This window comes from Ischnura elegans, chromosome 12 (assembly GCF_921293095.1).
Source record: "Ischnura elegans chromosome 12, ioIscEleg1.1, whole genome shotgun sequence".
NCBI classification, from domain to species: domain Eukaryota; kingdom Metazoa; phylum Arthropoda; class Insecta; order Odonata; family Coenagrionidae; genus Ischnura; species Ischnura elegans.
In genome coordinates this window covers 75,391,754-75,419,316 of record NC_060257.1, presented here as the reverse complement: position 1 = coordinate 75,419,316, position 27,563 = coordinate 75,391,754, and the positions used below count along the sequence as shown (strand labels likewise).

General features: G+C 38.6%; 1 protein-coding gene across 1 annotated transcript in view; it reads right to left on the bottom strand.

The window, feature by feature from the left end:
• Window positions 1-2,593: 2,593 nt before the first annotated feature.
• Window positions 2,594-27,563, bottom strand: part of LOC124168718 — a 37,299-nt gene continuing 12,329 nt past the window's right edge. The window contains exon 4 of the mRNA XM_046546984.1: window positions 2,594-3,856. Within this exon, the coding sequence (XP_046402940.1) occupies window positions 3,494-3,856 (363 nt within the window). The 3' untranslated portion in view covers window positions 2,594-3,493. The remainder of the gene's footprint in view (window positions 3,857-27,563) is intronic.

Sequence of the window (27,563 nt, the reverse complement as noted above, 5' to 3'; positions counted from 1 at the left end):
ATCGCTAGAACTGCAAATTTTCACGTTGATTGCTGACTTGGGATTTATAAGCGATTTTTCTACAGAAATTAATGAAATTTCCTTCGAGGAATGACAAAAATGGGTCACTTTGTTATTTTTAGCACGTAAAAAACTCTATAACTATTCGATATTTTTTCTACCATAGGTTGTACGAGCGAATATCTACTTCTTCGCGCTCGCATTCGAAAATTAACGTAATCATTTGAAATACGGTTATCGCTTACGTAAGTACGGATTTACGTAAGTCGAGACATACGTAACTCGGGGGATGCCTGTATAAGATTTGTATACTGCATACAAACAGTCTTTATATGTGAGACAATTACATGCGTATGCCCTGGAAGAAAAAAGGATTACACAGGCACGGCAATTAAACTATTGTTTAGATATATTTTCCATAAAATAAGGAATCCCTGAGTGTTCTAACTTGTATTTGGAGATGGTTTTATTTCTGTATTTGAAGTTATGTAACTGAGCTAAAGAATCAAAGCTACATAATGTGTACTTATGTAATGAGTTTCATTCATTTAGACTTCTTCAATAAGAAAGGAGTTCAGCTGCAATTATTCAGCTGAAGTTTTGGGATGAAGCATTGTTAATGCATTTAGTGGCTCTTTGAGTCCCTCTTGCCTTGCAGTATTCTCATGTTCTCCAAGTAGCACTCAGACTTAAGGCAAAAGTGTATTTTTTTTTCATAGATTCAGTAATCTTCATGAGTCACAGCATTATTCCTATAATCCATAATATAAAAAAATTGCATAGAAAACAAAATGCCACTACTGCAAAGTATCCACCTCAAGAACCATGACTACTGTTTATCAACTTTGTTACATGTTAATTATCCAACAAGGTATTACAAAACTTACAGTAATTAGAGAAGATACTTAGTAATATGATACATGGTGTTCCTCATTATGACGCACCAAACTAAATGGTTGGAATTTGAATTTGTTGGAGGGAATTTTCAGATAAATTTGCCATAGCTGAGAGTTTTCTTATGTAGCTTTAAAGAGGTAACTTGTCCAGGAACAACCAGTCATTAATCCAAGGATGTTACGGAATCATTTCCAAAGATATAACAGGCAATCTCAATGATGCAACAGCTTTCAATTGTAATGTATTGCAACCGATTCCAAATCAAAGGACATTGTGCATAATTTGATGCACTTTATAGTTACGCTTTCCAGTGTACTAACACCCCTTGCCACATTGCTCCTGAGGCACCTAACGGGGTAGTATGTAAATGCAGTGGCGCAGCGAGGGGGGAGTTTTGGGGGATAAAACCCCCCCCAGAGCTCAGAGAAATTTTTAAGTTTACTTCATTTCACTTAATTGGATTAATATTACTTATAAAATAGTGTAAGAATCAATAAAATAAACCTCACAAAGCCGTAAAACTCACCATTTTGAGCCATTTATCTGAAAATTTTTCTAGGGGAGGGCCCTCACACCTCCCCCTTACCCTGTTGGGTATTCCGCACCCTCAGACCCCCCAGTGTTTTTTGCCCCCCCCCCCCCCACCCCCCCTAGCCTTAATTCCTAGCTGCGCTCCTGTGTAAATGTATCCCCAGATAAGATACACCTTTTAACAAAATCACTAAATTTTCTAGGTCTGGTTCTTGATTTTGCATTGTGCATCTGCTTTTCTTAATGGCCCAACCATCAGAGCTGTCAAATAAAGCAAAGAGTTGTTGTGATGATAAAAAAGAAATTGTTCAAGGGGGTTAACTTTGTGGCAAAATGGTTCTTATCCAACAAATTCAGTGCTCTACAAAATTAAGTTATTCAATCTTGTCCTTAAAGTCATTTATGAATATATAATTGTCAATGTCTGCACGATCAAATATTTTTTACCAAAAACACTGACTGTGGCAATTCTATTTATAGAAAATAGCAGCATATGCACCAAAATAATTTTTAAAAGCTTGCTGTTAATCCTGTAATGGTATGCTGCATGGCTATTTATAGTTAATAAATCATTAGAAATGAGCCCTTAAAATTAACAGCTAACAATGATGAACTTTGGATCGAAGTAATGAATGCCATAAAGCTTCCCAGACCAAATAAAGATGAGCAATTTATGACTGTGTACAGCTGAGCAAAAAAATAGATTGAATAATTCACAGCAATGATGTCATGGTGTCTTCAATAACTCTTACAAATTAGGTCGCACTCCTTTAAGATTAATGTTAAATTAGTGTGGAGTTGCAGCAATTACAATCCCAATTCATATTTCTTGATATTTTTTGTTCACTGCAGGTTTTTTCCATGCATAAAATCTCTAGGGCTTTATCGGCTTTGAAGCTCAACCTGGGACTTGGATAGAATATTTTGATATGGAATCAAGAAAAGAACAACCCTCATTTCAAAGCACTGCAATCGGTAGCTAAATGTTGCACTCCCACAAATACAACACCTTGGTCCACACCACAGGCAATTACCTCACAGAATATAATTTATTCAAATGTGAAGGCATGGTGATATGAACGTGGTTGGTAAAAAAATTATGAATTCACTAAAACAATGGGGTTATTTCCTATACACCAGCACCAAATAGCACATTTTCCCCAAGTAGTTAGCCAAATTCTTTTAATGACTGAGTATTTCATGGTAAAAATAAAACATTATGATATACTTATCATGAATGCCATTCCCTCTAACAACATTACACCATAAGGTACACCTAGAACTTTATGTAACACATTTGCTAAGCTGAATAGGAAGAAATACTTTCATCTGAGTTTGGGCAACAAAAGAAAGGAAATAAACAGGTAACTTAACCTTCAGATGAATCACCCCTCTGCTGAAGAGGTGATGTTGGCCTTCTTCCTTCAGCTTCATATAGCCACATTCCATTAATGTGTAATATTTAGCTCCGTCCACCATTTGAAAGTATCCAACTGCTAAAAAACTCTAAATTTCACAAATGCAATTATGAATGTGGCTGGGTTTATCTTGAGAAATTTATATATCATTTATTTGGTCTCCACAGGCATTGACCCACTAAACTGATCAATATTTGCAGTGATGAACAGACTAAATATTGTCCTTTATGGCCAAAACTGTCAGACATAAACAGAAATAGGATGACAATTGCCTTCTTCATGCTACACCAACTCATGCTTCAAAATTGTTTAGAAACTCCAACAGACCCTTTGCGGTTTAAGGGAGCTTGGTAACATATGAGGTGCACTGGAAAAAATACACAAAAATTAGAAGAGTTAACCTACAAATTGAACTCTTCATGTTCTGAGGAAAAGAAGGGACTTTTTTAGGGTACCTGGGGCACATCAAGTTGGTTCATTATCCCATTCTCTTCGCATATTACCCGATTGAGCACATTTGGGTAGGAAAGGAGGTACAATAGGACACACAGTGTCATGTTCCAGTAGCCATCTTGGCCACTCTAGCAAAAGAATGCAACACCGTTACTGCCGACAATGACCTAGCCGTCGCCACCACGCGGTCACCGTCACGTGTTACTCTTGGGTGCCATCTTTCCCCTAGATGGCGTGCTAACGTTCCCACTACGATCGATTCCGTTGCCTTGACGGGCGTCCGCTGCTGTCTGGGGTCCATCCCACCGCCTTAGCTCACCATTCATCACTGGAGACTTGACGGCATCACCAGGTGAGGGTGCTGACGCAGCCAAGGTCACTGCCCGTTTTCCCACAGCCGATACCGGGGTCCCTTGGGCACTGTCGGCATCATGCGATAGGGTCAGGCTCTGAGTCTCCAGGTTACAGCAACTGTGCTGCTCATCCTCTGGGAGGGAAGACTGTCTCTCAGGGACCGAGAGGACATCGTCGTCGCTGCCTGATACATAGTCAGGACCCTGGGGAAGAAAATAAAAAATATGTATTTTACATGGCTGTAAACAGAAAATTCAGAAGAAGGTAATTTAACAAAAAGATTATTTAAATAAATGGGGCATACTTCCAAAAACAAAAACAGTTGTAATGAAAGATCAGAAATAGATAGTTTATGAAAAATTTATTATTATTTAATTAAAAAACGGATAGGTAATCATTAACTATATTAGCTCGGTTACAATCAATGAGCATTGAAAAAAAGTATGTCAAAATTTTAGTCTCTTTTTTTTGTTATATTATACATACTGAATTTTTTTCTTTTTTTACATAATTATTGTAAACAACATTGTTATAGCCTTTTTTTGCTGTTTATGTATCAACATAACGTATTCATTTTCACTCCAAGCCCTAATGAAGGCGTATAAATATACCAAAAAGTTGGCAAAAATTGCATTGAGAAGACCTATACTCCAAGGCAATAATATAGAAATAATAAAAAATTTAGAGACAAGGTGTTAAGATGAGGGGTTCAACCAGGGAGGGGTCATTTGGTGGTAACAGATGCAACACTCTGATCAAAAGAAATGTATTCCTCATTGCTATATCCTGTACCAGGCAAGTCAAGGGATTGTTTAGGAATCAATTGACTAGGAGGTGGGTCAATAAGTAAGTATAAGCATAAAATAAAGCGTGGTCATCAGTGCATATGAATACTCCCCAAACCTGGCTGAGTACATGCTTGAAACCAGCAAGAAAATTTGTTCCTTAAAGCAAATCTGCGGGTGAGTGGGTAAGAAACTAATGTACCTTGGAATTCATGATTACAAGGCAGGATTTTTAGGTAGAGGAACAAAGCAGGTATGATGGTAGGTAAAGGAACAAAGCAGCTTGTACATTGACCATTATGTGTGTCCATACATGAGTAGACCAAAAACGTCGTGTGAATGCATACCCTAGCAAGAAGGTTTACACCAAGGAGGTTATAAATATCTGAAGGGGGCATCACAGGTTTCGGGCGTGGAGCGAAGTGTGGCCGAAATGGGGGTGCTTGGGTAGGACAAGCCACGCCCACTTTGACCAAAACGTTGACAATCCCGTAAGGGTCAATGCTAACTATTTGGAGAAAATTAGGGTCATACCTGTTTAAAACATTAAAATAAATTATGGAACGCACAACGTAAACTTTTTTCTTACTTCAATGGTAGGCTTCATGAAGTTATGACTCAAATATCTTTTCCCAAGGAAAAACTTTATCAATTACCACGGTTAATATGTTCTACAACCAGCTCAGCTGAAAATAAAATTTTACAAGATAAACTAGTCATTTACCTACACTTATAATGGTATTGAATTTTATTATAGCCAACGGAAATGAACAAATACAGTAGTAAAGTATATTTTCAAGAATATCCCCACCAGTAAAGTGGCAAACAGAAACAGAGTTTATACATTAATTGAGGTATCGCGAATGATGAGAAGAATCCTATGACAATCACCGGAGAAATACTAATAATTATGGTAGCATTTTTCACTTACTTTAGTTCATTTTTAGAACAAATATTAGCCACATCAAAATATCAGTCGGCGACTGTCAAAAATTCTCAAACTAAGATGGCGGAACTTTGACCACGCCAAAAACTCGGAAACAGCGCCTCCAGATATTGTAAAATCTCCTTGGTTTACACCGAATGGATTAATAGTTAATTTAGTATCCTTTGAGTTATGTTTTCTCTTTGAGCGTGTCAAGATGTGAGCCTACCCGGCAGGATGTCCAACCCATGAAGTTGTATGGCGTCACGTGACAAACGGTAACGAGAAAACGACGTAATCGACGCATCGGCAGTGCTGACGTAGTTGGGAAAATAATATAGGCGGTACTCACCAAAATTTACCAACAGCTGAACATGTATTATAAATCCGGCCGCAATCAAAATATCAAACCCAAACTCTTATATTAGTTCCAAGTTGTGCCACTAGATAACACTGAACAAGTAATTAATCATTTCCCATTTTTCTGTCTGAAATCCATTAGAAACTTTACAATGGGGGTATTTTTTACAGATTTAAAAAGGTACTTTAACTGGTACGCTTATAACGAGTTTGGGGCATAGGGGGTACGCCGTACCAGCCCGTACTGGCCCAACTACAGCATTGCGCGTCGGACGCAACCAGGAGTAGCACTAAAGCCTCCGGGAGCATGAGATACACCTATATACCAACTTTGGTTGCAATCCCTGCAGCCACGTGAAAATACATGGTGACTGGCAAATGACAGACAAACAGACACACTCTTTTATATCTAGCGGGCCACCCGGCGTTGCTCGGGAAGGGTAGTACCCAGAGAGGAGGGAAAATTGGAACTTGGAATTGGAATTTCATGTTCGTATAGGATTTTTAAGTTCCGTCTTTGATCGAGTCAAGAGGTGTGACTACCTGGTAGGATGACCAATCTCAGAAGTTGTATGATGTAACGTAACGGTTATGAGAAAATGACGCTAAGGACGTATCGGAAATAACCTAGAAGTAGTACTACGAGGTATGAAAGCATGAGATACACCTACCTACAAACTTGGGTCGCAATCCGTGCAACCGTATGGAAACGCATAGCGGACATACAAACAGACATCCTCTTTTATTAATACAGATAGATAGATATGCTTGCTAAATAAATATAATGCATAAATTCTTTTTCTATGAGGAGGTTGGCCTTTTGTGCTTCCTCTAAGTGTATCTACCACTCAAAATATATTTCTGATTGAGTTTCACATTGATAGCCACCTCTAGCGAAGTAACTCCCGGGCCAGGCTACCCCGTTTGCCCCCCGAACTTATTCCATTTGATTCCCCACTCCCACCGACATTCAAACATCTGCACGCGCGTCAACGCAATCGGCTTTTTTGTGACCTCGCCCATATCAGATTTGCCAGTGTCGATTCAATTAGGACGAAATAGGATGACGAAATCTCATCTTTTTTATTTCGCATTCCACCTTCGTCGTCAAATAGCTGGGCTTCCTCTGATAGATTCAGGCTCACGAAATTACATTAGCCCGAAAGTGAACCTATAAATCAGTCCTTTCTCCTCATAGCGTGACAAGGCAGAGCGAATCATGATGGAAGGAAGGTATAAGAACGGAGATGTATTAGTAAGTTTTAGCAAAGGAGGAGAAAAGGCAATACAATTTTGTGCTTCATGGAACCCACCACCATGCACGTGAACAGACACCCTTTTATGTTCGAAACCATTAAGGTAGTTAAAATATGAAATTATTATTTCCCGGCGAATTTTTTGTGTGGAATCTTCTCGGGATTTGTGCACTTCGCTTCAATTCGTTGCAAATACCACCAACGTTTTAACGGACGATTCGTTCATCGTCATCCGGTTGAATGAATAATTTTGACGGAACAAAACAATTTAAATATAGCTATAAACGATTACAACAATCAGATTGCTCCTACTTGGCCGAAAAGATCTAGGCGATCTAAATAAGTCGGGTAAAAGGGTAGAGTTAATTATTTTTTATTTTCTTTAAAATGGGGTTCAACACATTGATTAGTTTAAACCCCGTGTCTCGATTAAAAGTATTTTTACTAAGCCTGATCTCAATGGCCTCCTTAATGAGCCTGTTTCAAATTTGTTTGATCGAGAGATTAATTTGCAGAATAATTTGGTGGAAAAATGACCGTAGAGTGATCTCTCTTTTGGTTCCTGAAAACCGACCAATGGAGGGATATCATTCAGAGGGATAGAAAAATGCTCCTGTGGTTCAGGCTTAAGAACAATTGATAACTCGAAATCCTGCAGCGCCAATGCTAAGCCATGGCAGGGGATATTGTTAGTACCTGTAGCAAATCTTACGAGACCGTGAACATTTTTAAAAGCTAATTTTTTCACTCACCGTTGAAAGAGAAAGTCAAAAAGACTATTTTGATACATTTTTTATCATTATGAAATCATTTTGAGGGACGGAAAAAATGATCTCATCTACATACTAACCCGCAAGCCGCCTAAAAGGCGTGTGGAATGGGGTGTTAGGACATCAGCCATTTGCACATAAAAAGGAAATGCTCTAACGATAATGATCGTGTGATTCAGGCTTTATTATAGCGGTAAAATCAAGAAAAAATGGAAAGAGTAAATAAATATTAGGGTATGCATCCTGTATAAATGCCAGACTCAATGCATACAGTATTTACTCGACCCACATCACCAAACCTGACAAAAAAAGAGAACTGCCTGAATTTTTTCGTAGCACTGGGTCGTTTTCATTCTCTCCCTCCGCGGTACCATAATAGTTGACCCATTCACAGCTTTCGGAAATTCCAGGAATTCCCAGAGAGGCGCAACGGAGAGAATGGGAGCGCTTTAGCCGGGGTAATGGGGGGATCGAGGGTTGATGACTTGGAGGCAAGGGGGGTCGATAGAATAATGTGGCTCAGAGGATGGGAGGCAAACTTGCAACAACCAGTCAACAAATTCCACTGCATACCCCTCGAGAAGCCAAGCATACCCCTCGAGAAGACAGTTATGCGAAAAGCAAGGAGTAAAGAGTGCGTATTTTAATCAATAAATTCAGCTATGTATTTAAAAAAGACGCATTTTTTTCTCTGTTCACAAATTGGCATAAATTAAATGGTCCTTATTTGAATACTTATATACATGTTCGTGAACTTTCTGTTTTTGTATCACAATACCAGCAATTGCATGTATTTATTTACTGGAAGATATCTCGATACAGGTGCTTCTACCTTTGAGGTTGCCTAAATCTCCGATTATTTGTGCTAAAATAATGTTATCAGCTATGGATTAAACATTCATTATAATTCTTTAAAAAAGTTTAATGTCGATATCTCGTCAAAACTATAGCAGTCTCCTAAGTATGCTCATTCGGCATGAAGGCACTTCTGCAGACGAGTTTTCCACGTTTCGTATGCTCCCTAGAAGTGAATGACCGAAACACGAATACTACAAAAGAGGATCCTCAAGTCTGCCTCTAAATGTTTTGTCACCCGTCGAGCATTTAAATGGGTTTCCAAAAGTCGCCACTCGCGTCGCTGCCGGACAAATTGATCAGAGTTTCACGGGGAAATAAGGTATAATTAGCGGTTTTAACCGAAATTCATATACATAATGATGTGATCTATCATATTAATTACTTTTCAGAGCTATTCCTTGCTATTATAAATACTATACTGCAAAGTATTAGATAAAAGTGGATCGCATTGCACTCATCACCGCGCCGCGGACATTTTTGAAAACCGATTAAAATGTGACCAAGGTGGCAAAAGAAATCAGCCTTCTATGGGATGGAATTGGGCCTCCTCTATGCAGTCCCCTTGAACAGAAACATCCTTGCCTTGCGCCAAAGGAGGCCCAAGAACATGGCGGTTAAGCGATATATCCGTTGCGGTTTCGCGCGCGTTTTATTCAGCGGCATCACTAGGGAGTGTTATTTTGTTCAATGTGATTTTCGCAATATCCGCAGTGGAAGTGGTCTTTCTTTTAGTTGAAAATCATCTCAATTGCGTTGAATGCGTAGTGCACATGATTTATTGGCTCAGCTACGAATTTCTGCAGTGTATTACCTTGTGAAAAGAGAATTTAGATCGCTGGTAGCGCCGCGAGTGACGATATTGAAATCCGATTTTAAAGAACATGAAGCGAAAAAAACTCTAGCGGCGGACTTAAGAATCCTCTATTTTAATATTCGTGACGTGAACCATGGAAGAATACAGCTTAGGATGGAAAATAACATGGATATCGTAATATGGAAAGGAAAATTGAACTCCGAAAAATACATCGAAGCGGCTAAGAAATAGCTCCCCTCAATTTCAATAATGCTCCAAAATCGGTGTGCGACAGTAAGCCGTTAGTTCTGCATATGAATGATAGATGTCAGTGAAGATTTCTCGGGTTTCACACTAGGTAAGGTCCTTCATATTTTCTACCGACGTTCCAATGCGTAACTCGCCAATCGAATATTTCGACATCGTCGAAATGTCGGAAAGAAATATGGAGGGCCTTACCGGGAGTGAAACCCGAGAAAATTTATTGTGATTGTTCGCACGGGAAAAAACAGATATTTAATCAATGATATATGTCGTTCACTTCACGCTTGATAAGACCGAAAAGGTTACACTGATCCCTTTACAATTTTCGTGCCATTTGCTCTCTTAGTGCGATTTTACCCACTCTAAGTTTCGCTGAAGAGGTGGTGTAAACTCACTGGCAGCTGGCCCATTACCAGGGTATGTGCGGAAATACCCTGTGTGAAAATTAAGGAACAACGACCACGACGTTCACTTTACGCAATTTTTGTTCTGTAAACGCTACTAAGCAGTGAAAATATTTATTTAATAAGAGCTTAATTTAATGTAATAGCTATTTTTTCTTTATAACGGCCTTTAATCTTTGGGTCTCTGAACCAATTCGCGCATAAAACTCTTTGGCATGGCGGGGGGGGGGGACAGACTGTAAAGGGGAGAGAGGAGTAGTTAGGCTGCAGTGTATGTTGTCTGGAGGGAGAGAATGGACTGCTGTTTTCTGGAGTGGAGAAAGTTTTGGCAAGCCACCAAGGGGCAGCGTACTCTCCGAATTCCTACGCTCCCCAAGCCCTTTCAAATGCTTTCCCCATCCCATAATCTATCCACCCCTTTTGAGAGGAACTTGTATTTCGAAGTCGTACATTTAAAGGGAAGTCAAATAGTAATACCAGGTTTGCATCCGTTAGGGCTACGTGATGAATTTATACATGGATCTATGCAGGGTGTTTCAGGAGGAATCTGCAATACTTCAGGAGGTGGTAGGGAAGACAATGTTTAGTATTTTTATGTCCATAAGCATGGAGTCGCAGCTCATAGTTACTTAGCTGTGGCAGAGCAATCATTTTTTGATGCACTTTGTAGTTACCATGAAAACGGTTTTTCTTCAGTATCTAGTATTTTCGACATTTTATTCAATATTCCTGAATTTTAAGGACACTAAATAATTAAGGTTGGGCAAAAATTTCCTATTATAATTGAGGGAGTGAGATGCCAAGGGGTATGAGTGATTTTTTCTCAACAGAGTTTGGTAAAGTTAATTCTTAGAAGAAATACACATAAACATGGTTGCCAAAGGATACGAGTGTATCTCTGTTCTGTACTAACATCGAGTAGAAAATCAAATGCACTACTAAATACCTAATTCCACTCGTTTGATTTCTTTACGTAATTTTTGCACATAACTCTGTATAAAAAATAAATCTTTTGCACACCTTGGCTTCTCACCAACTCTATTTTTTGTTGCAACCATTCTTTAGGCTTTATTGAACGAGGGATTTGAGCGAGTATCAACAATAATATTGCTCAATCTCACCAATTTTGAGATTGATTATTTCAGACAATTATAATTCCATATTTTCGTCCAACCTTAGTTATTTAATGTCCTTAAAATCGATACATCCATACCATTAAATAAAATGTCAAAAAGGTAGGATACCCAAGAAAAACTGTTTTCATGTAACTGCAAAGTGCATCAAAAATGATTGTGTTGTCATAGCTTAGTAACTAAGGAGTTGCAACTCCATGTTTATGAACAAAAAATGCTTAAATTGCCTTTCCTACCACCTCCAGAAGTGTTACAGATCCCTATTAAAATACCCTGTATATTATGAAACCCACTTCCGACCAGTCACCGACTCACTCAGACTCATACAAATCTTTGGTGTGAACGAGGCGAGATACGATAAAAATTCATGGAATCGACCCTCTCTGAAATCGTCTGAAACCCTAAAAAAATTGTCGAAACAGTACATTTTCTATTTTCTACCTATTACACTGCCTCTATGCCTCTACTTTTAGGGGACATGACGAGGTTGAAATATCGATTTTTCAAAAATGTTTCGAATCTAGACCACGTGAACCATCGAGAAACGAATTTTCAGACGGATCGGAGCATTTTTAATTTTGGCCAAATAGTGCGACTTAATTATTTCGTGAATCATTATCTCAACAACGGAGTGAGGTGCGGTGTTGCATCAGTAGAAAGTGACCGGAAAAAGCCGCAGGCGAAAACGAGTAGGACACATAATTAAGCAATAGACACTAGGATACATAAATATTTCTGATAAGCATTGTTGATTCGATGGACGTGAAGCGAGTTTTCTCACGGTAATACAACGAAAAAAATTTCGAAAGCTGAAAAATGTTGAGATGAATAAATTTATGAGCAAAGAAAAGGTCAACTCCATACAGATTATTCATTTCAGGCCAAAATATCTCATTTTCTGATCAAAATATTTTCTATTACACAATGGATAAGTAAGAATTTCATAAAATTCCAAGAAGATATTATTCGATACCCATTTTAAAGAAAGGCATTGAAAATAGAGCGCACATCGTAAGTGGTCATTTGTGTTCAGTACATTAAATTATTAATGATTTTTACTCGTCTGATCCAAAAAGTAATAGATTTTCAGTACCTGAATATATTCTCTTCCCACAATGTTTCTTGTAAAGAAGTGCCGAACTGTATTCACAAATACTCGTTTTACGATACGGCAAGTGACATAGCCCTCGTAAAACCGTAAGGTTAGCTCCAAATGGTAAGTGACACCTATGCGTGTTTATTTTATCTTAATGGCTGAAGGGTTAAACCACGCTACTCACTAACTCTCGTTATACGTTTAAAGCTACCGTACTGTGATCGCAAATATTTAACTCTGAGTTCAGATCCAGTCGTAATCAGAAGTGGGAGGTTTACGTTCTTGTTCAGTTGCACGACCGTTTTCATCCTTAAAAGTATGCTTCATTCAGCACTACTGTGAACAGCATGGATGCAGATAGCAAGGAATCCACGAGAGAGAAAAGTTGAGACCGTTCCATCGGAATTTGCCGCTTTAACTCTCGTAAGAATCCTACGTAATTTCTTCTGTTACGTAAAAAGTGGAAGCAGAACAAGAAGACAGGAAAGCAAAAGGTACGAAACCAAAAACTGCAAAAGGAAAAAAGTTGGTACACTGGAACAAAGAAAAGTCTGTTTCGTAAACTTGCCCCGAGAAACTGTCAAATTTACTCAACAGACTTGGACTTAAAACATGTTTTTTTACGGTTAAAAACGCAAATGAGACAACAACTTAATACGCAATTTTTGCCTTTATTCCCTGGTTTATAAAAACCAGTGTCTAAAATTTCCTAGGCTAAAATATAAAAATTAGAAAATTCATTGAAATAATCCGCGTATACGTGCCCCGGTCTACCCTAATATCCATTCCTTATGCAGCATTTTAAGTCCTGAGAGCATCACTTCCCGATACTTTATATCAGTCATTCAACTTTTTTCCATCAATTGAGCGTCTCATGCTCTTTTTCATGTGCTAATTAAGCTCGGCTCATGTTACTGGAATCCATCAGCTTTTCTTGTACCTACGCGCGTGCCCAAGGCCTTAGTATCCTGGTCGTAATTGGTGTGGTAAGTGGTTTGTGCGTACCATTTTGGAATGACCTAGATCTTCGAATCTTCGCTGAGGCGGAAAACTTTCAAAAGAACCTCTGCTTCTCTCAAGGCGTATCTTTATTTAGTACGAGGAAGAGAGCATCCCAGTTCATTTCACTACGCTGCACGTCATCGGAAACGTGGATTCGTAAAGAGAACGCTCAGTAAACTCAAGGTGAAGGTAAAAGAACGATGCAGCGCTACTCTTACAGCCCACGCTTAGAATTTTCCGCACGAGAGCGCGGCTTGTGAAGCACGATTAGGGATGAAAGTGACGCGGTAACTAATCACAGATACTGAAAAGTAGCATCGCAACCTGCGAATAAGTATTTGAAATCACTGTCATTGTACCGAATGGATGCCAAATCTATTTCTCACTGTCATGGCCAACAACTTTGCTCTTTTCGTAATACGTGCTCAACAATGAAAATTAGAGTATATATATTATTTAGAGGGTGTTTAGACCTTGGGGTTGGGGTGAGTGGAGGTTGCGGTGATGGATGCATGAGTGGAGGCCTGGGGTGAGAGCCTTCGCTGGGGCCTTGGGGGAGGCCCTGGGGTCACTTGACATGGTGCGAGGGCCGCACTCTCAGAGACAAGGGGGGCAGTGTTCGGCGTGGCATCAGACGAGAAGCATCTATTCTGCGATGTGAACCATTTCTATTTGTTGATACAGTCCACTAAGTATGTTTACGCGTTTTTCATTTCATGGAAGTAACCACCCTTTAACAAGTCGGTTTGAAGACGCGTATTCAGTATCGAACAGAGGGTTCTCTCATCAGAGGAAATTTCGTGTTTTTCCGAGTCATGGTTCAATGTGAAGTTTTAATTTTGACGCGCGCTAATTATAAAAATTTTGATATTCGCGAGAATAATAATAATTATAAAACGTCTTTATTGGGCGAGATTGGGGCTAGAAAGTCCCATCTTCCATCTAACCCCTCGTCAAACATGAAATATATGCAGTTAAATATATAATGAAGTTGCTCATGAAATTACATGCAGAGAAATTACATAAAGAGACATAGAAGTTCCATTTTCAATAAAAAAATAAAATTATAAGTTAAAAAAGTTACCATTTACCAAGTGTAAAAAGATGTTAGCAAACGTGGGAAAAACCTAAGGATATTGACTGTCTTCCTTACTGGAAAAAAACCCACTGCAGGAAAACGCCCACACAAGAAGAGGGAGGGAGATCGTCAGCATAAAGATGATATTTTGAATGATTTATATCTGAAGAGTGTTTGTTAAACTCCTGACATTCTGAAGAACATCTTAATTCTAAAGAACATTTTAACCTTAAAATTTGTAATATTGACCGATTAAGAGTTAATGAGTAGTCGTAGGCCGAAGCGAACGAAACTGGACCCTACATAGTCTACGTTCCCCTTTAAAACCTTTCTTTTTATTCTCCAACGAAGAAAAATTCGGGAGAAGGCAGGCAGACGGCGATTTCGTGCTTTCATTCCTTGGACTTCCTCCTTGCAAACCCTTCCCTCCCCCGTGGGCAAACAGACTCGGCTCCCCTTTGCAATTCACTCCTCTCCTACCCTTTCCTTTATTATTCCCCTCTATACACGACTCTGCTTCTTGCTGCTCCCGCCACTTAATCCTGGCGGAGAGGACCAAGGCACAAGGAAAAGGGACCACAGTTTGCAAGCTTTCCCTCGCCAAATGAAAGTGAACAGAGACACTTCGTACCCGAGGTATCCTTTTTAAATTTCAAAAAAGCACGAATTACCGATATTGCACGGCAAGACAAGATGTATTCATGATAAAATGTACTCTACACACACACTTTACCATAAAACTCCACTACCGATCAGGGTTTAGACATTCTATGTCATTATCAAGATATGAAAATGGCATAGAATGCGGAAACTATGGTCAGCAGTGGAGTTTTACATTAAGGTGAGGAAATAATAATTGTTACCTTATATTTTATCATGGATATATTTTGTCTTGTCATGTAACATTGGTAATTCGAGATTTTTTATCTCACCAAGTCCAGCCTGAAGCAAGAAATATTTTTGTAAGCTATTTACGGTAGTTAAGGTTAAATTATGTTTACCTATTGTAGTCGTTATGCCGAAGCAAGGAGGATACAATTAAAAAACGGAATCATTTTGAAAAGGCAATGACTCCGGTGGGAGCATTCAGCGAATGGTCAAGATGTCCATGTTACATCCATTGATTGAGTCTTTTCGATCTTGATTCCTTTTGAGTCTTTTCAATCATGACTCCTTTGAGTCTTTTCGATCTTGATTCCTTTGAGTCTTTTTGATCTTGATTCATTTGAGTCTTTTCGATCATAGTGATTGAATCAATTGATTGAATCACTTATGTGACTCGAGTCAAAATGATTGAATCACTAAAATGATCGACTTTGCCCATCACTAATTCACACGACGATTGTTAAAACCTGTGCTGCTCTCTAGTGCTGATATCTAAAGTGAACGGGAAACTGACGGTTAGCAAAGCTGTTGAGGTATACAGGGACAAGATATTACTGTGTTCAACGTTTATTTACCGGATAATTTTTTCTTCCGCCCATATTCTTCCTTCCTAGAACAAATCCATGAAAAAAAATAGTGCGAAGAGAGCTTCACGAGCTTTTCGTCTTTCTCTTGTAGCTTCCGTTTCCGGTCGCCCAGCGCCTAACCATCGTAAAGTGGCAACGTTCGGACTACGTCAGCTATAGTCAGGACATGCATTCACACGGTTAGTTCGGCCAACCGCTCGGACTATCGTAATGTGAACGAGGCATCAGATGTCCGAGCGATCGTCCAAACGATAGTTGGCCGAACTAGCCGTGTGAATGCATGAACATGTGACAATAGTTCACGTAGTTCCGAGCGTTGCCACTTTACGATGGTTAAGCGCTAGTGGACCGGAAAAGGAAGCGACAAGAGAAAGACTAAAAGTTCGTGAAGCTGCCTTCGCTCGATTTGTTCATGAATTTGTCCGAGCAAGGAAGAATAAGGGTGGAAGAAAAATTATTCGTTAAATACACGTTGAAAACAGTAATATCTTGACCCTGCATGCCTCAACAGCTTTGCTAACCGTCATTTCTCGTTCACTTTACATGTCAGCACTAGAGAGCAGCACAGGTTTTAACCATCGTTGTGTGTATGCACAATAGTTCCAACGATTGCTGGAACAATCGTAATCTGAACGAGACATAAGTAACCCACCGTTAACAATTAAAAAGGAAACGCTCTCACGAACTTAAATGTATGAGCTGATATATATTACCTGAAACAAATAACTGAAACTCTTTAAAAGAGCCTAGGCTAAAGGGAATAGTGGGCGGGATTGTGGCTTCATCTGTTCCAGGTTAAATAAAATGAAGTCAAGTCAAATCACGAAGTGACGCGTAGCATTTATTAAAGTAATGAAATGTAAAAAACTTTATTATTCCACATAAATTTAATACTATTCGGCATCTAATATCGTTTCACGTTAATAATTAAGTCGTACAGTATTCATTTACGTGGAATAACAAAGTTTTCACATTTAATTTGTTAAATTGATTCCATGAAGTCACGTCCGAAGCGAAGAATTTATTTAAGTCTATTATTGTTCGGGGGTAAAACGAATTCCCATACCTATCCGTTCGGCAAAATATCTCTTTTAATTTATCGTTTCTATCGGACCTTGAAATATAGTGCCGTTTTAATATGATGTTCTCCGTGTCTCTCTATTCTCAATTGTTCAAGCAATCTAATTTTTTACGAACCGCGCACCTTTTCTTGTACTTCATTCAGTTTACGAATTCAATCGTTCTGCACCGGATCCCACACGCTCCCTGTATATTCAAGGTTTTGACCACGAGGGGCATTTATCAACCCTTAACCAGTGACGTGAAATATTTGTTACACTACCAGTGACGTGCGGTCTTGGAGACCGCAATAAATTAAAAATTCATTAAATGTTGCAACGCCATTGTTATTGTTTTGTTTAATTTTTGTTTGAATGCTTAACTATTCTTAAACTTATATTAAATTTTTTACACTCCCAATACGAACCAATTTGTCATTAAAAATTGTGATTTGAAGCAGGCTCAAAAAACTGATGCCCAAAACACTCGAGTTATAATTATTCTATTTATGCATCAATATGTCGCCAGATTAAAAAAAAAAAAACCTTAAATGTTAAAGTTGGAAGGCAAAGTAGTAAGTAGCTATGAAATTTATCCAGGTTATCCCTTTCTTGATGCTTTCTTATGCTAGTGACGTACGGTCTCACGGACCGCTAATCGAATTGAATTGCAAATTTACAAAATTTAATAAAAGGAACATTAATTTTTAAGAGTGGGATGTCCTTGTTATGCAAAAATATGGAGCTAACGAGAATCATAGATATTTTGAAATATTAATTTTGAAAATATTCATAATTTTAGAAACGCAGCGGTCTCTCAGACCGCACGTCACCGGTTAAGGGTTAAAATCCATTATCGTTCGGGGAAAAACGAATTCCCATACCTATAAGTTATTTCTCAATTTATCATTTCTGTCGGATTGGGAAATGATGCAGGGTACTAATACGATGTTCTCTGAGTCGCTCTGAAAGATATCTATTGTCATTTGCCCGAGCAATGCAAGCCAATCGCGCTGCCTTTTGAGTCTCTGGTGGCTCCCAGCCTGATTCGTTTAACATTCGTGTAACGCTTTCTGTAAGCCCTTAGCAGTTTTTGACGAATCCCGCTCCTTTCCTTTGTTTTTATTACGTTTACGGCTTAAGTCTTTCTGCGCCGGGTGCCATATCCTCGCTGCATATTCAAGGTGCGCCCGGACGAGTGCGAAATAACGCCTCTTTGAATCGGAATAAGGAAGCTGATATTTGGCACAGTTTTTGCCAATACAGTGTGCATTCAGTGCATGTTTTGACGGATACTATATTTAATGGGTTACTTGTGTTGAGAAAATACATGGCCTCAAAGTTGAACAAATTTCTCAAAAATTTCCCGATTTGATATTTGTCTAAATTCAGCACATTAAAACTAATGGTACAACTTATGTATTGATGAAATGTAACCAAAACTTCTGATGTTTATTAATAAACGATTTTCTATTGTTAATTATCAGCAACTTTCACGAATTTCTGTGGTATTTGCGACCGCTGCGATACAAAATGGCGGACCCTTTTCTTCGTCTTGTTTTTGTTTATGAAGGATTATCAAAATTTGGTCAACGGACAACTTCGAGATATTTACACCACATATACAGGAACTCCTTTAATATGTGATCCGGAGAGATGATCGGTGATACCTTACGACGTCGAAATTGAAATCGCTTTTTCGGCAGTGGGGCACAGCCCCGAGCTGGCCACGAGGTATGTCCTACTTGAGGCATGTTGGAAAATGCATCTTTTGCAGCTAAGGAGATCAACAAAAGCATTAATACATTGGCACAAAATTTATTTAAGATAAGGCTCAAAATCTGGGGAAATGTCTCAGGTAGTTCCGAGTTGGATGTGGCCCACTATTCGAAGGGTAGCTATTCCGCAACCCTTTCCTGGAGTCGCTCACCCTCGCTGGCCTCTCTCCTCTGGCCACAGAGCGGGGGTCAGAGAAGGGGTGGCGCAAAAGATGGAAGCCTCCTGAAAACTGACCACTCTGTGTGCAATTTGAACTTTTTCAACCACGAAATGCAACGAAATATGATTGTTTGCATCGTATTCCCGCCAATTGTACGATCAAGTGCGGCTTGGAACGATGTTTTTCATTCGATTTCATGCGATTAATCGACTTTTTGTTTTAAATTTCGATTTTTGTTGAAACTTCGAGCTTTCCATTTCGGTTAAAAATCGATTGCTCGCAAAATCGATTTTGACCGACATCTTTCCATCGCTAATGGAATTCCGTTACGACACGCCGCGTGAACGGCGGTCAAATTCACAGTACTTGCTATTTGAAAAATTCACCTCAACCGGGAATCGAGCCACGGACCAAAAGACCACAAGACCAAAAGCCAAAGGACTTGAGATTAAGCCAAATATCCGTGGTTCCATTCCCGGTCAAGGGGAATTTTTTACCCAGGGTAAGTACTATGAATGAAATAAATGGTCCTGAATTCTAAGGAAAAATAAAAAAAAACAGTAAAAATTAAAAAGCCAACAACAACGATAATAGTAGTAATATATTAATATTCTTAATATATAATTGTTATTTTTGTTGGCATTAATATTATTAATATATTATTATTGTTGTTGTTGGCTTGCTAATTATCATATCATTATATTAATAATGGATAATGATAGTGACAATGATAAAAATAATGATATAATTTACTGTAAACAGATTGTTATATCAGATTTGAACCTTTTGTATTAACAGTTTTTAATTCGCTTTAGGATTCACCATTGTTTATGAGCAATTTTCTTAAAATAATTGTTCATAAACAATGGTACATCCTAAATCTGGACGCCCTATTTACCACCCCCTCGTTCTATTTCCCCCTACTTCTCCAGCTCTTCCTCCTGCAACCCCTTTCTTCCTCCCCCCACGCTTTTTCTTAGGATCGTTTCCTTCTCCCTTTCTCTTTCTGCCGGGACCATTTGGCGATGCCATAAAAGCGGAAAGTGCTTCGCGGAGGGGAGCAATCGGCCAGATGAAAAGCGGCGAGCACGGGAAACACGTACGCCCTCTCGCCAAAGAAAGAAAAGGGGGCTCATGAAAACTAGGAAGAAGAACAGAAGTTGGATCGGAAATTTGCGAGTAGAAATTTCATAAATTCAATAAAATGCGAATGCCTACGCGTGATGGAGGGGAATTTTTCCATATTGAAATAAATATTTGAAATTTTCCACGATTATAAAATTTATTACGACCTAGGTTTCGTTATTACTACATCATCTTCCAGGTTCAAATGGTGTTTAGTGCATTCAATTTATACAATTTTGTTACCACACAGAATTTGTACCTTAAAGATTATGAAGTAACATCGAAAATTAGGTCGTAATAAACTTTATGATAGTGAAAAAAAGCAAATATTTATTTCAATCCATTAAACGAGTTTTTTTTACTTCTCTAGGCCATTATGTTAAAGGTTGATTCAGTGCCGTATGTCAAAATTCTTGCATCTTCTTTTAAAATAAGCGACAACATAATTATTTGATTATTTTTATTTTATGATTGTAAAAATCAATGCTATAACTTTTCATGACTTTTATATATCAAAATTATACTCATTCATAGCCCTGATTAAGGTGAATACATATACCTACCGAAGCGTTGACAAATATTAGCATTAAAAATCCTTCAAGACCTTGACTCGAAGACACTGGATCAACAGTGAAAATTCAATCAATTTGATTTTCAGCCCTATATCCCACACGTACTTGCTACCCTATTAGCCTCCTATATAGGAGTGTGGCGGAAGGTGGTAGAACACAAGTCATCAACTTACAAGGTCAGAGCCCAAGGTAGGATAGACGCAGCTTTGCACCATATTGTTTTCCAGCAGCATTAATTTAGAGACAGTTTCGCATGAAATGATGCGATTAGCACATAATAATAAAAGAGTAATTCACTAGATCGGACGCAATTAATTAAATAAAACACTTAAAAATAACTCCCACAAGAAAAAAATATTAGGAGGTTGGTTTCTAATGCTATCAGTCGTCTCATACACATTGAGAAAGCTATATACTTTTTATTTCAACCCCGCTACCTTTTACTTCAAGATTTCCAAAAATCAAATTTTACGATCGATATATCAATTCTATATCAATGCAATATATAGCCTGAATTGGTTGAAATTTCAATTCAATTCTCGTAAGAAACTTTTTGATTGAGTTTTGGAGATAAGCGAAATATAATCAAGGTTCAAAACCTATAAAATCTTACCTAAGGTAAAATTTGTTACAGCATTGTATCTCCTCCGTATACTACCACTATGGTAGCACTACTCGAAACGAAAGTTCACTTAGTACGAACATTAAGGCTTAGGCGTTGTTCTCGACCATAGTTTAGAAAATCAAGGTAAAAAATAATAAAAAATATTGTAATTTTTATCTCAACGATGACAAGATACTGTAACAAAAGAAATTATCAAATGTTTCTCCTCAGGGTACAAACGATGCTGGGCAAGGCTGCGCGGTTCGTCAAGAACTGCTACGGGCTTACAGACGGTGTTACCCAGATGTTAAGCGAATTAGGCTGGGAGCCGCTGGAGACTCGGAGGCAGCGCGCTAGTATTTTATTGCTTGAACAATTGAAAATAGATATCCTTAAGAGCGGCATGGAGAACATAATGTTAGAGCCCCATTATATTTCCAGGTGCGACAGAAGGGATAAATTAAGAGAGATATTTTGTCGAACGGATAGATATGGGAATACGTTTTTCCCCCGAACCATAAAGGACTTTAATAAATGCTAGTCGTAATTTCGTTAGAGCATTTCCTTTAATGTGTAAACGGCTGGTGTCCTACCACCCCCTGCCACACGCCTTTGGGGCGGCTTGCGGGGTAGTATGTAAATGTAGATGAACTTTTCGCCGCATTAACTGCTAAGACCCACGGTATTATCTTCTCTGGATTCTTTGCATTACTCTCTCACGGCCTGGTTACACGATACACGTACGATTTAATGTCTGATTGCATGAGTAGTTTCGGTGGACCGTAACGGAACATGCATGAATGCATGGACCAAATTAGAACAGGTTCCTTTTTGTACAAGCGTTTGCTCAATTTGGGTGGTTACACGTTGCATTTTGGCGTTTATTCTCGCGTTCATGCATTTCGGCATTAACTAGTACGCCCTAAGGTACCGTGTAAAAAAGCCTTTACAATCAATCATGATGTACTTAAATCGTTCTAATCATTATCCTTGCATGAATATCTTCTTTTTTTGAATTTCAGTCCACGTAACACCTAGAACCGATCAAACATTGCCACTCCAAACAACTCGCGTCTATTTTCGTTGCGCGAGTACCTGTTCCTAACAGCGGCTTGCGCCAAATCTACCAAAAATATAAGGGAAGGCTGTGTCCGGGGATAACGGCCGATTTGAAATATGGGGGTACTTAAAATTTCGACGTTTCCAGACACAAGGGAGGGACGGACGCGTAAATATTTGCGCATCCAACAATGTTTGTTTAGGCTCCACGGGGGAGATTAAAAGACTCGGGGAAAACAAATGATTCCGCTAAATAAAGTTTCATCTATTTTCATTTCAGTCGGGTACACAGCTCCCAAACTCTCTACAATGAGGAAATACCTCTCGTGAAGGTGTTTCGCTATGCAGAGAAATTTATGAAGGTGCTCGAGATTAATTAAACGGGATTGAAAACATATCTCTTCATATTGTTAATATGTTTATCTTGGAAAAGAGAAGACGACAGAAAAAAATTTCTACCTAAGATTTGCGCAGAAATGATAGGATTTCAAACACTCTTCCGAATTGAAACTGTTGTTCAAACGTTGGCAAGTAAGACGTACATATAAATATTAACGAGAGTGAGGCATTTGAACTTCGGTTTTTAATCGGATTTTTACCATGGCCTCGTAAAACACCGACCCAAAATAATATTCTTGGTGATTTCATAAGTTTAATTAATGAAGGATCTAAGGTTTTCCCGGCGAATAGACTGGAGGAAGACCGGCTGGAAACCCGAGAACTCTTCCTCCAGTTTAAGTAATGTTTTTCCATTTCTCCGGGTCGTCATAGTGCCGTTGTCAAAAATTAAACAACGCTGCAAAAACACGGAGTAATGGTAATACATCAACATCTCATTAAAGTTCTATGATTCCAATTCAATGCAGTACATAATCAAGTTCTTGCATTTATGAGAGCGATGCAGTATTTTTCAAATGTTGCCCTGACTAAAAGGTCTTGCAGAAGACATGGCTACAAAAATTCTCATGAAATAATCCTTTAACCATTAAAATTAACCTCGAAAATACAGCAGAATGATAATAATATTAAAAGTAATTTAGCATAATGGAAGACCAGATCTACAATATCTGGGACACGAGTCAATTCTATATCCAACCACGTGGTAAGCCAGTACTTCGTGGAACAGTACAGGTCTTCATACCCCATTGAATTTGTCGTGACAATTGTTTGAAACAAAATAGGCTACGTAACCAGAAGAAAATCGGGAAAAATATATTGGTTCTGGGATATGTAAAACTGAGCCACAGAATAATATAAATGCAGAAAATATGTTTGGGATTTTAGAGCCTAGAAACTTGGTCTCATGAGGAAAAAAGGCGACCTTAATTCCGATTCCTTGATAATGTGAGTACAAAGGATAGTTATGAATACTTCCGTGATATATTTGTTATAACTGATTAAAGTTTTAAGTGTAATGAGAAGGAAGCCATATAGATTAGTTGTGGTTGGAAGAGAAGGATATGACGAAAATCATTACTTTTTAGTGATTAATTACTATGCAAGAGAAATAATTTTTAATTCTAAATAAAATATGGGCATATTAAAATATTTATATGAGAGAGACGAGAAATATTATCGACAGAGGGAACTTTCTTGCCACAAGTCACGACCAAATAAAGCCGAATCGCTGCAGTATCCATGTACGCTTAAGATTGTACATTCGGTTAACATAAACACTCAACCATGCCTTTTTTGTATTAGTCAGGCCAGAGATCGCTTTATGTTACATTTTATTTTATATGGATCAAATATTGTCACTGGTGTGTAGCGCTTTACGGTGCGAAAACGTGGAAACACTTAGGAAGGAGGATGAGATAATACTGGATGCGTTCGAGGCATGGGCCTGAAGAAAAATGGAGAAGGTAAGGTGGACAGAGTGGAGGAGCTACGACGAAGTGCTGGACATGGTGGGTGATGAAAGATAGCTTCTAGATGAGATACGGAGGAGACAGAAGGCCTGGAAGGTTCCGAGTTCAAAGCGAGGAGGGGATGTTAAAAACAGTATTACAAAGTAGTAGTCGGGTAGACGAGGGAGAGGAAGAAAGAGAATAAGATTATAAATAGAATAAAAGGGAATAGGATGGTTTCCTATTATTTTTATTGCCTAAATTGAAAGATTACTATTCCTGGAGTACGTATTTCACGCTTTTAAATTTTTAAATGACGATATCTATTTTTCGCGATTAAATGAAAAGTGAAAATTTTCAAGCGCGCGAAAACGCGACGGGTAAGTATGAATGCTGGGAGAAGACCGTGTGACGTCATTTTTATTCCGGCCTCTGCCGTGTGAGGCTGGTTCCACCTTGGTGCGAGGCTATGAGAGTCGCTATGATGCAGGCTGCTAGCAGGTAGCAGAGTACCCTGCTAGCGGGTAGCACTTGGCTTAAATAAGGATTTTCAATACCCGAGTCGATTAGCGCTTGAATTCATCAAGCGGGTTTGGGAGGGAGGTGGGAACATAGTTGTGTCACATTATTTCGAGTATTGTGCCCATAAGTTGTTTAAAAAGCGGAAAAATACAATGGCTAATAGTTGGGCAAACGAGGGAGAGGAAGGAAGAGTACTAGATTTATATACAGAATGATAGGGAACTGGCCTCATGATGAATTTAAGAGCGAAGGCTATGAAGTCACGCCAAGTAGACTGCCAATATGCTTCTTAATCACTCCATGGAAACCTACCTTAGGCGGTACAGAACTAAAATAATAATAAATATTTTCTCCCACAGGATTTATTATCTACCGCCATATTCCATTCACAACTTTTGTTTGTACGGTTGCTGGAGCTGTAGAAGCCTTCGTTGGATTCCGAGAGAGGGCTTCAAACACTTTAATACGCGGAATCGTTTTTCCGCGGTTGAAGTTAAGCCAAGGTCTGAATTCGTAGAGCTTCCCTCATTATTCGCCACGAATGGGGAGTCATTCCGAAAAGTCGCTAGGAAAAGGAAGGTCGTTTCCCTTGAAGAAGGAGCACTAAGGGTTATGGATTTTCGCAAAGGGAATATCGCTCTTTCAGCGGAAGTTTTCGTCGAATGTGAAAAGTTCAGAGACCACAACCACTTCCTCCTTGCGGGGGAGATGGAGAGAGCAGCAAAAATGAGGTTGAAGGAACACAAAAGTCAACTCAGACTCTCTCAACTCGAAAAAATCTCAAACCTTCACGGATAATACTTTGTTGCTTGCACTTATCACGCTATTTAATTGCAAAGTTCAATTTTTTCATCTTATAACCTGAGAATCTAACCTTTATCGCAAGAGTTAATTTAAAATTTGCTAATCGCACAAATTTTTTGCTACGCATCAATATGAGTTACATAAATTAATTTTAATGCAGCTAAGTAAAATAAATTTACTTTTACGTGGCAAACGAAAAGTTTTAGGCCTTTAGCAAACAGTCTTGCCATGTTAAAGTCAATTCTTTCAACTAATTCTCACAGTAACCGACGTTCACAATTGGCAAACGTCTTCATGTAAATTGCGAAAAGCATAACTGACAATATAAATACCAAAGTTTTTACCATGAATTTGGAATTATGTTAACTGATGAACAAGTAATAAAAAAATGGAAATATTTTTATGAATAAGTATACGAGGGTACGATCGTGACTTATCATTTTCTTATTATTTATCATGGAAAAGGGATGCAAAATTTTGGGCATTCATTTTTTAGGGACACCCAAATGAAAATCTGCCCACAGTTATACTCTGCACTGCTCCCTTCTTATTCCTTTTGTAAATTAATGGTATCACTACCGTTGTATTTAGTAAAATTCGAATTTTCGCGGACGATGCGGTGCTCTACAGGGATATAAACACCCAGTCCGACGGAATTGGGCTTAAGAGAGATCTTATGGCTTCGAACGATTGGTGTGATACATGGAAATAAGTTTTAAATCTTAAACAATGTACAGTCATGAATTTTTGGAAAAAAGGCAGACTTTCCAATCGAAACGTGTTCAATTAATTGTTAAAGTTATTGGCATTAAGTTGTTAAATGTAGAGTCGGTTAAGTACTTTGGGGCCGGGCTGCGCAAAATATAGGCCGAGGAGTATTTGAAGTACAAAATACCTATGACAAGGGTATTTGAGAAATAAACTGCAAAATAGTATTTTACGAAAATACTTCGTAAATTTGTATGGAACCAATACCGCACACATGTCACACGCCTTTTAGGTAGCTTGCGGGGTAGTATGTAGATGTACCCAGAGGGCACAACTGTAAATGTTTTACAACTGTATTTTTTATTTTATAATGGGCAAAAATCAAAAATCTCTATTTGAAATACAAGATACTATCAGATCGTGCATTTAAAACACCAAATAAAAATTACAAATGTATTTCAAATACGTATTTTAAAATACTTATATTTGAAATACTGCCCACCCATGTTTAGGGAGTAACTCTTATCCAGGAATTATCCTAACAATTACTTTTCCCTTCCGGGTCTTTTCCACCACGATGAAACATCGATCCTCTCCTAGTCCGTCTGTTTTCCAAGAAACGTAATTCTAATTCATGCCCCCCGGGATCACGGCACCCATCCAAACACTAACTGAGTGCAGCCGCTGTTTCCGTGAGCTTTTGCTAAAGGATTCTGTCCTGACGAGACATGTTCGGGGATAAAAATAATAACATTCGTTCGCGTTCACACGACGCGCTTAGTCCGTGCACTAAATTCCGGATGCCTCACAATAAAAGCATCAGATTTTTTAGGGTTGAGGCTCCAAAGCTTGCAACGCATTCATGATTCGGTTCAACTTGAAGGAAAAACGGATGAGGTAACAGCCACTGCCACAGCTGCTCTCAGCTAGATCAGGTATTAACGTCGTATGTAGTTCAAGGCTATTCAATAGTCCACTTTTGCCAGCAGCCAAATTGCCTCCAACCAACTTCTTCTTCTTCCTTCTAGGATTACGCTACTAAGCCTGCTCCGGCTCCACATTACCAATTTCTTGGTCTTCCAACACTTCTCTTGCCAATTGATTGACATTTCTTGTTTTGGAATTCTTTCATTTGGCATTCGAAGTGTATGTTCCTTCCATCTGTGTTTGTATTCTTGTAATTTATCAGTAACTTCCTGGACACCCAGTTCATCTCTTATTTGAGTATTTCTTAATTTATCCAATCTTGTGCAGCCTTTCACTGATCTTAAAAAGTTCATTTCCGACGATTCGATCTGCCTAAATTAATTCTTTTATGGTACCCAATATTCTCATCCGTATAGTACAGTAGGGACTGCTATCACTTTTAAAAATTTTATTTGCGTTTCTTTTCTCGTTTAATTTTTAGAATTCTTCTAATTGTGCCACATATTCTCCTGAAAGTATTAACTTTATTTTTAATATCTGTGACCTTGC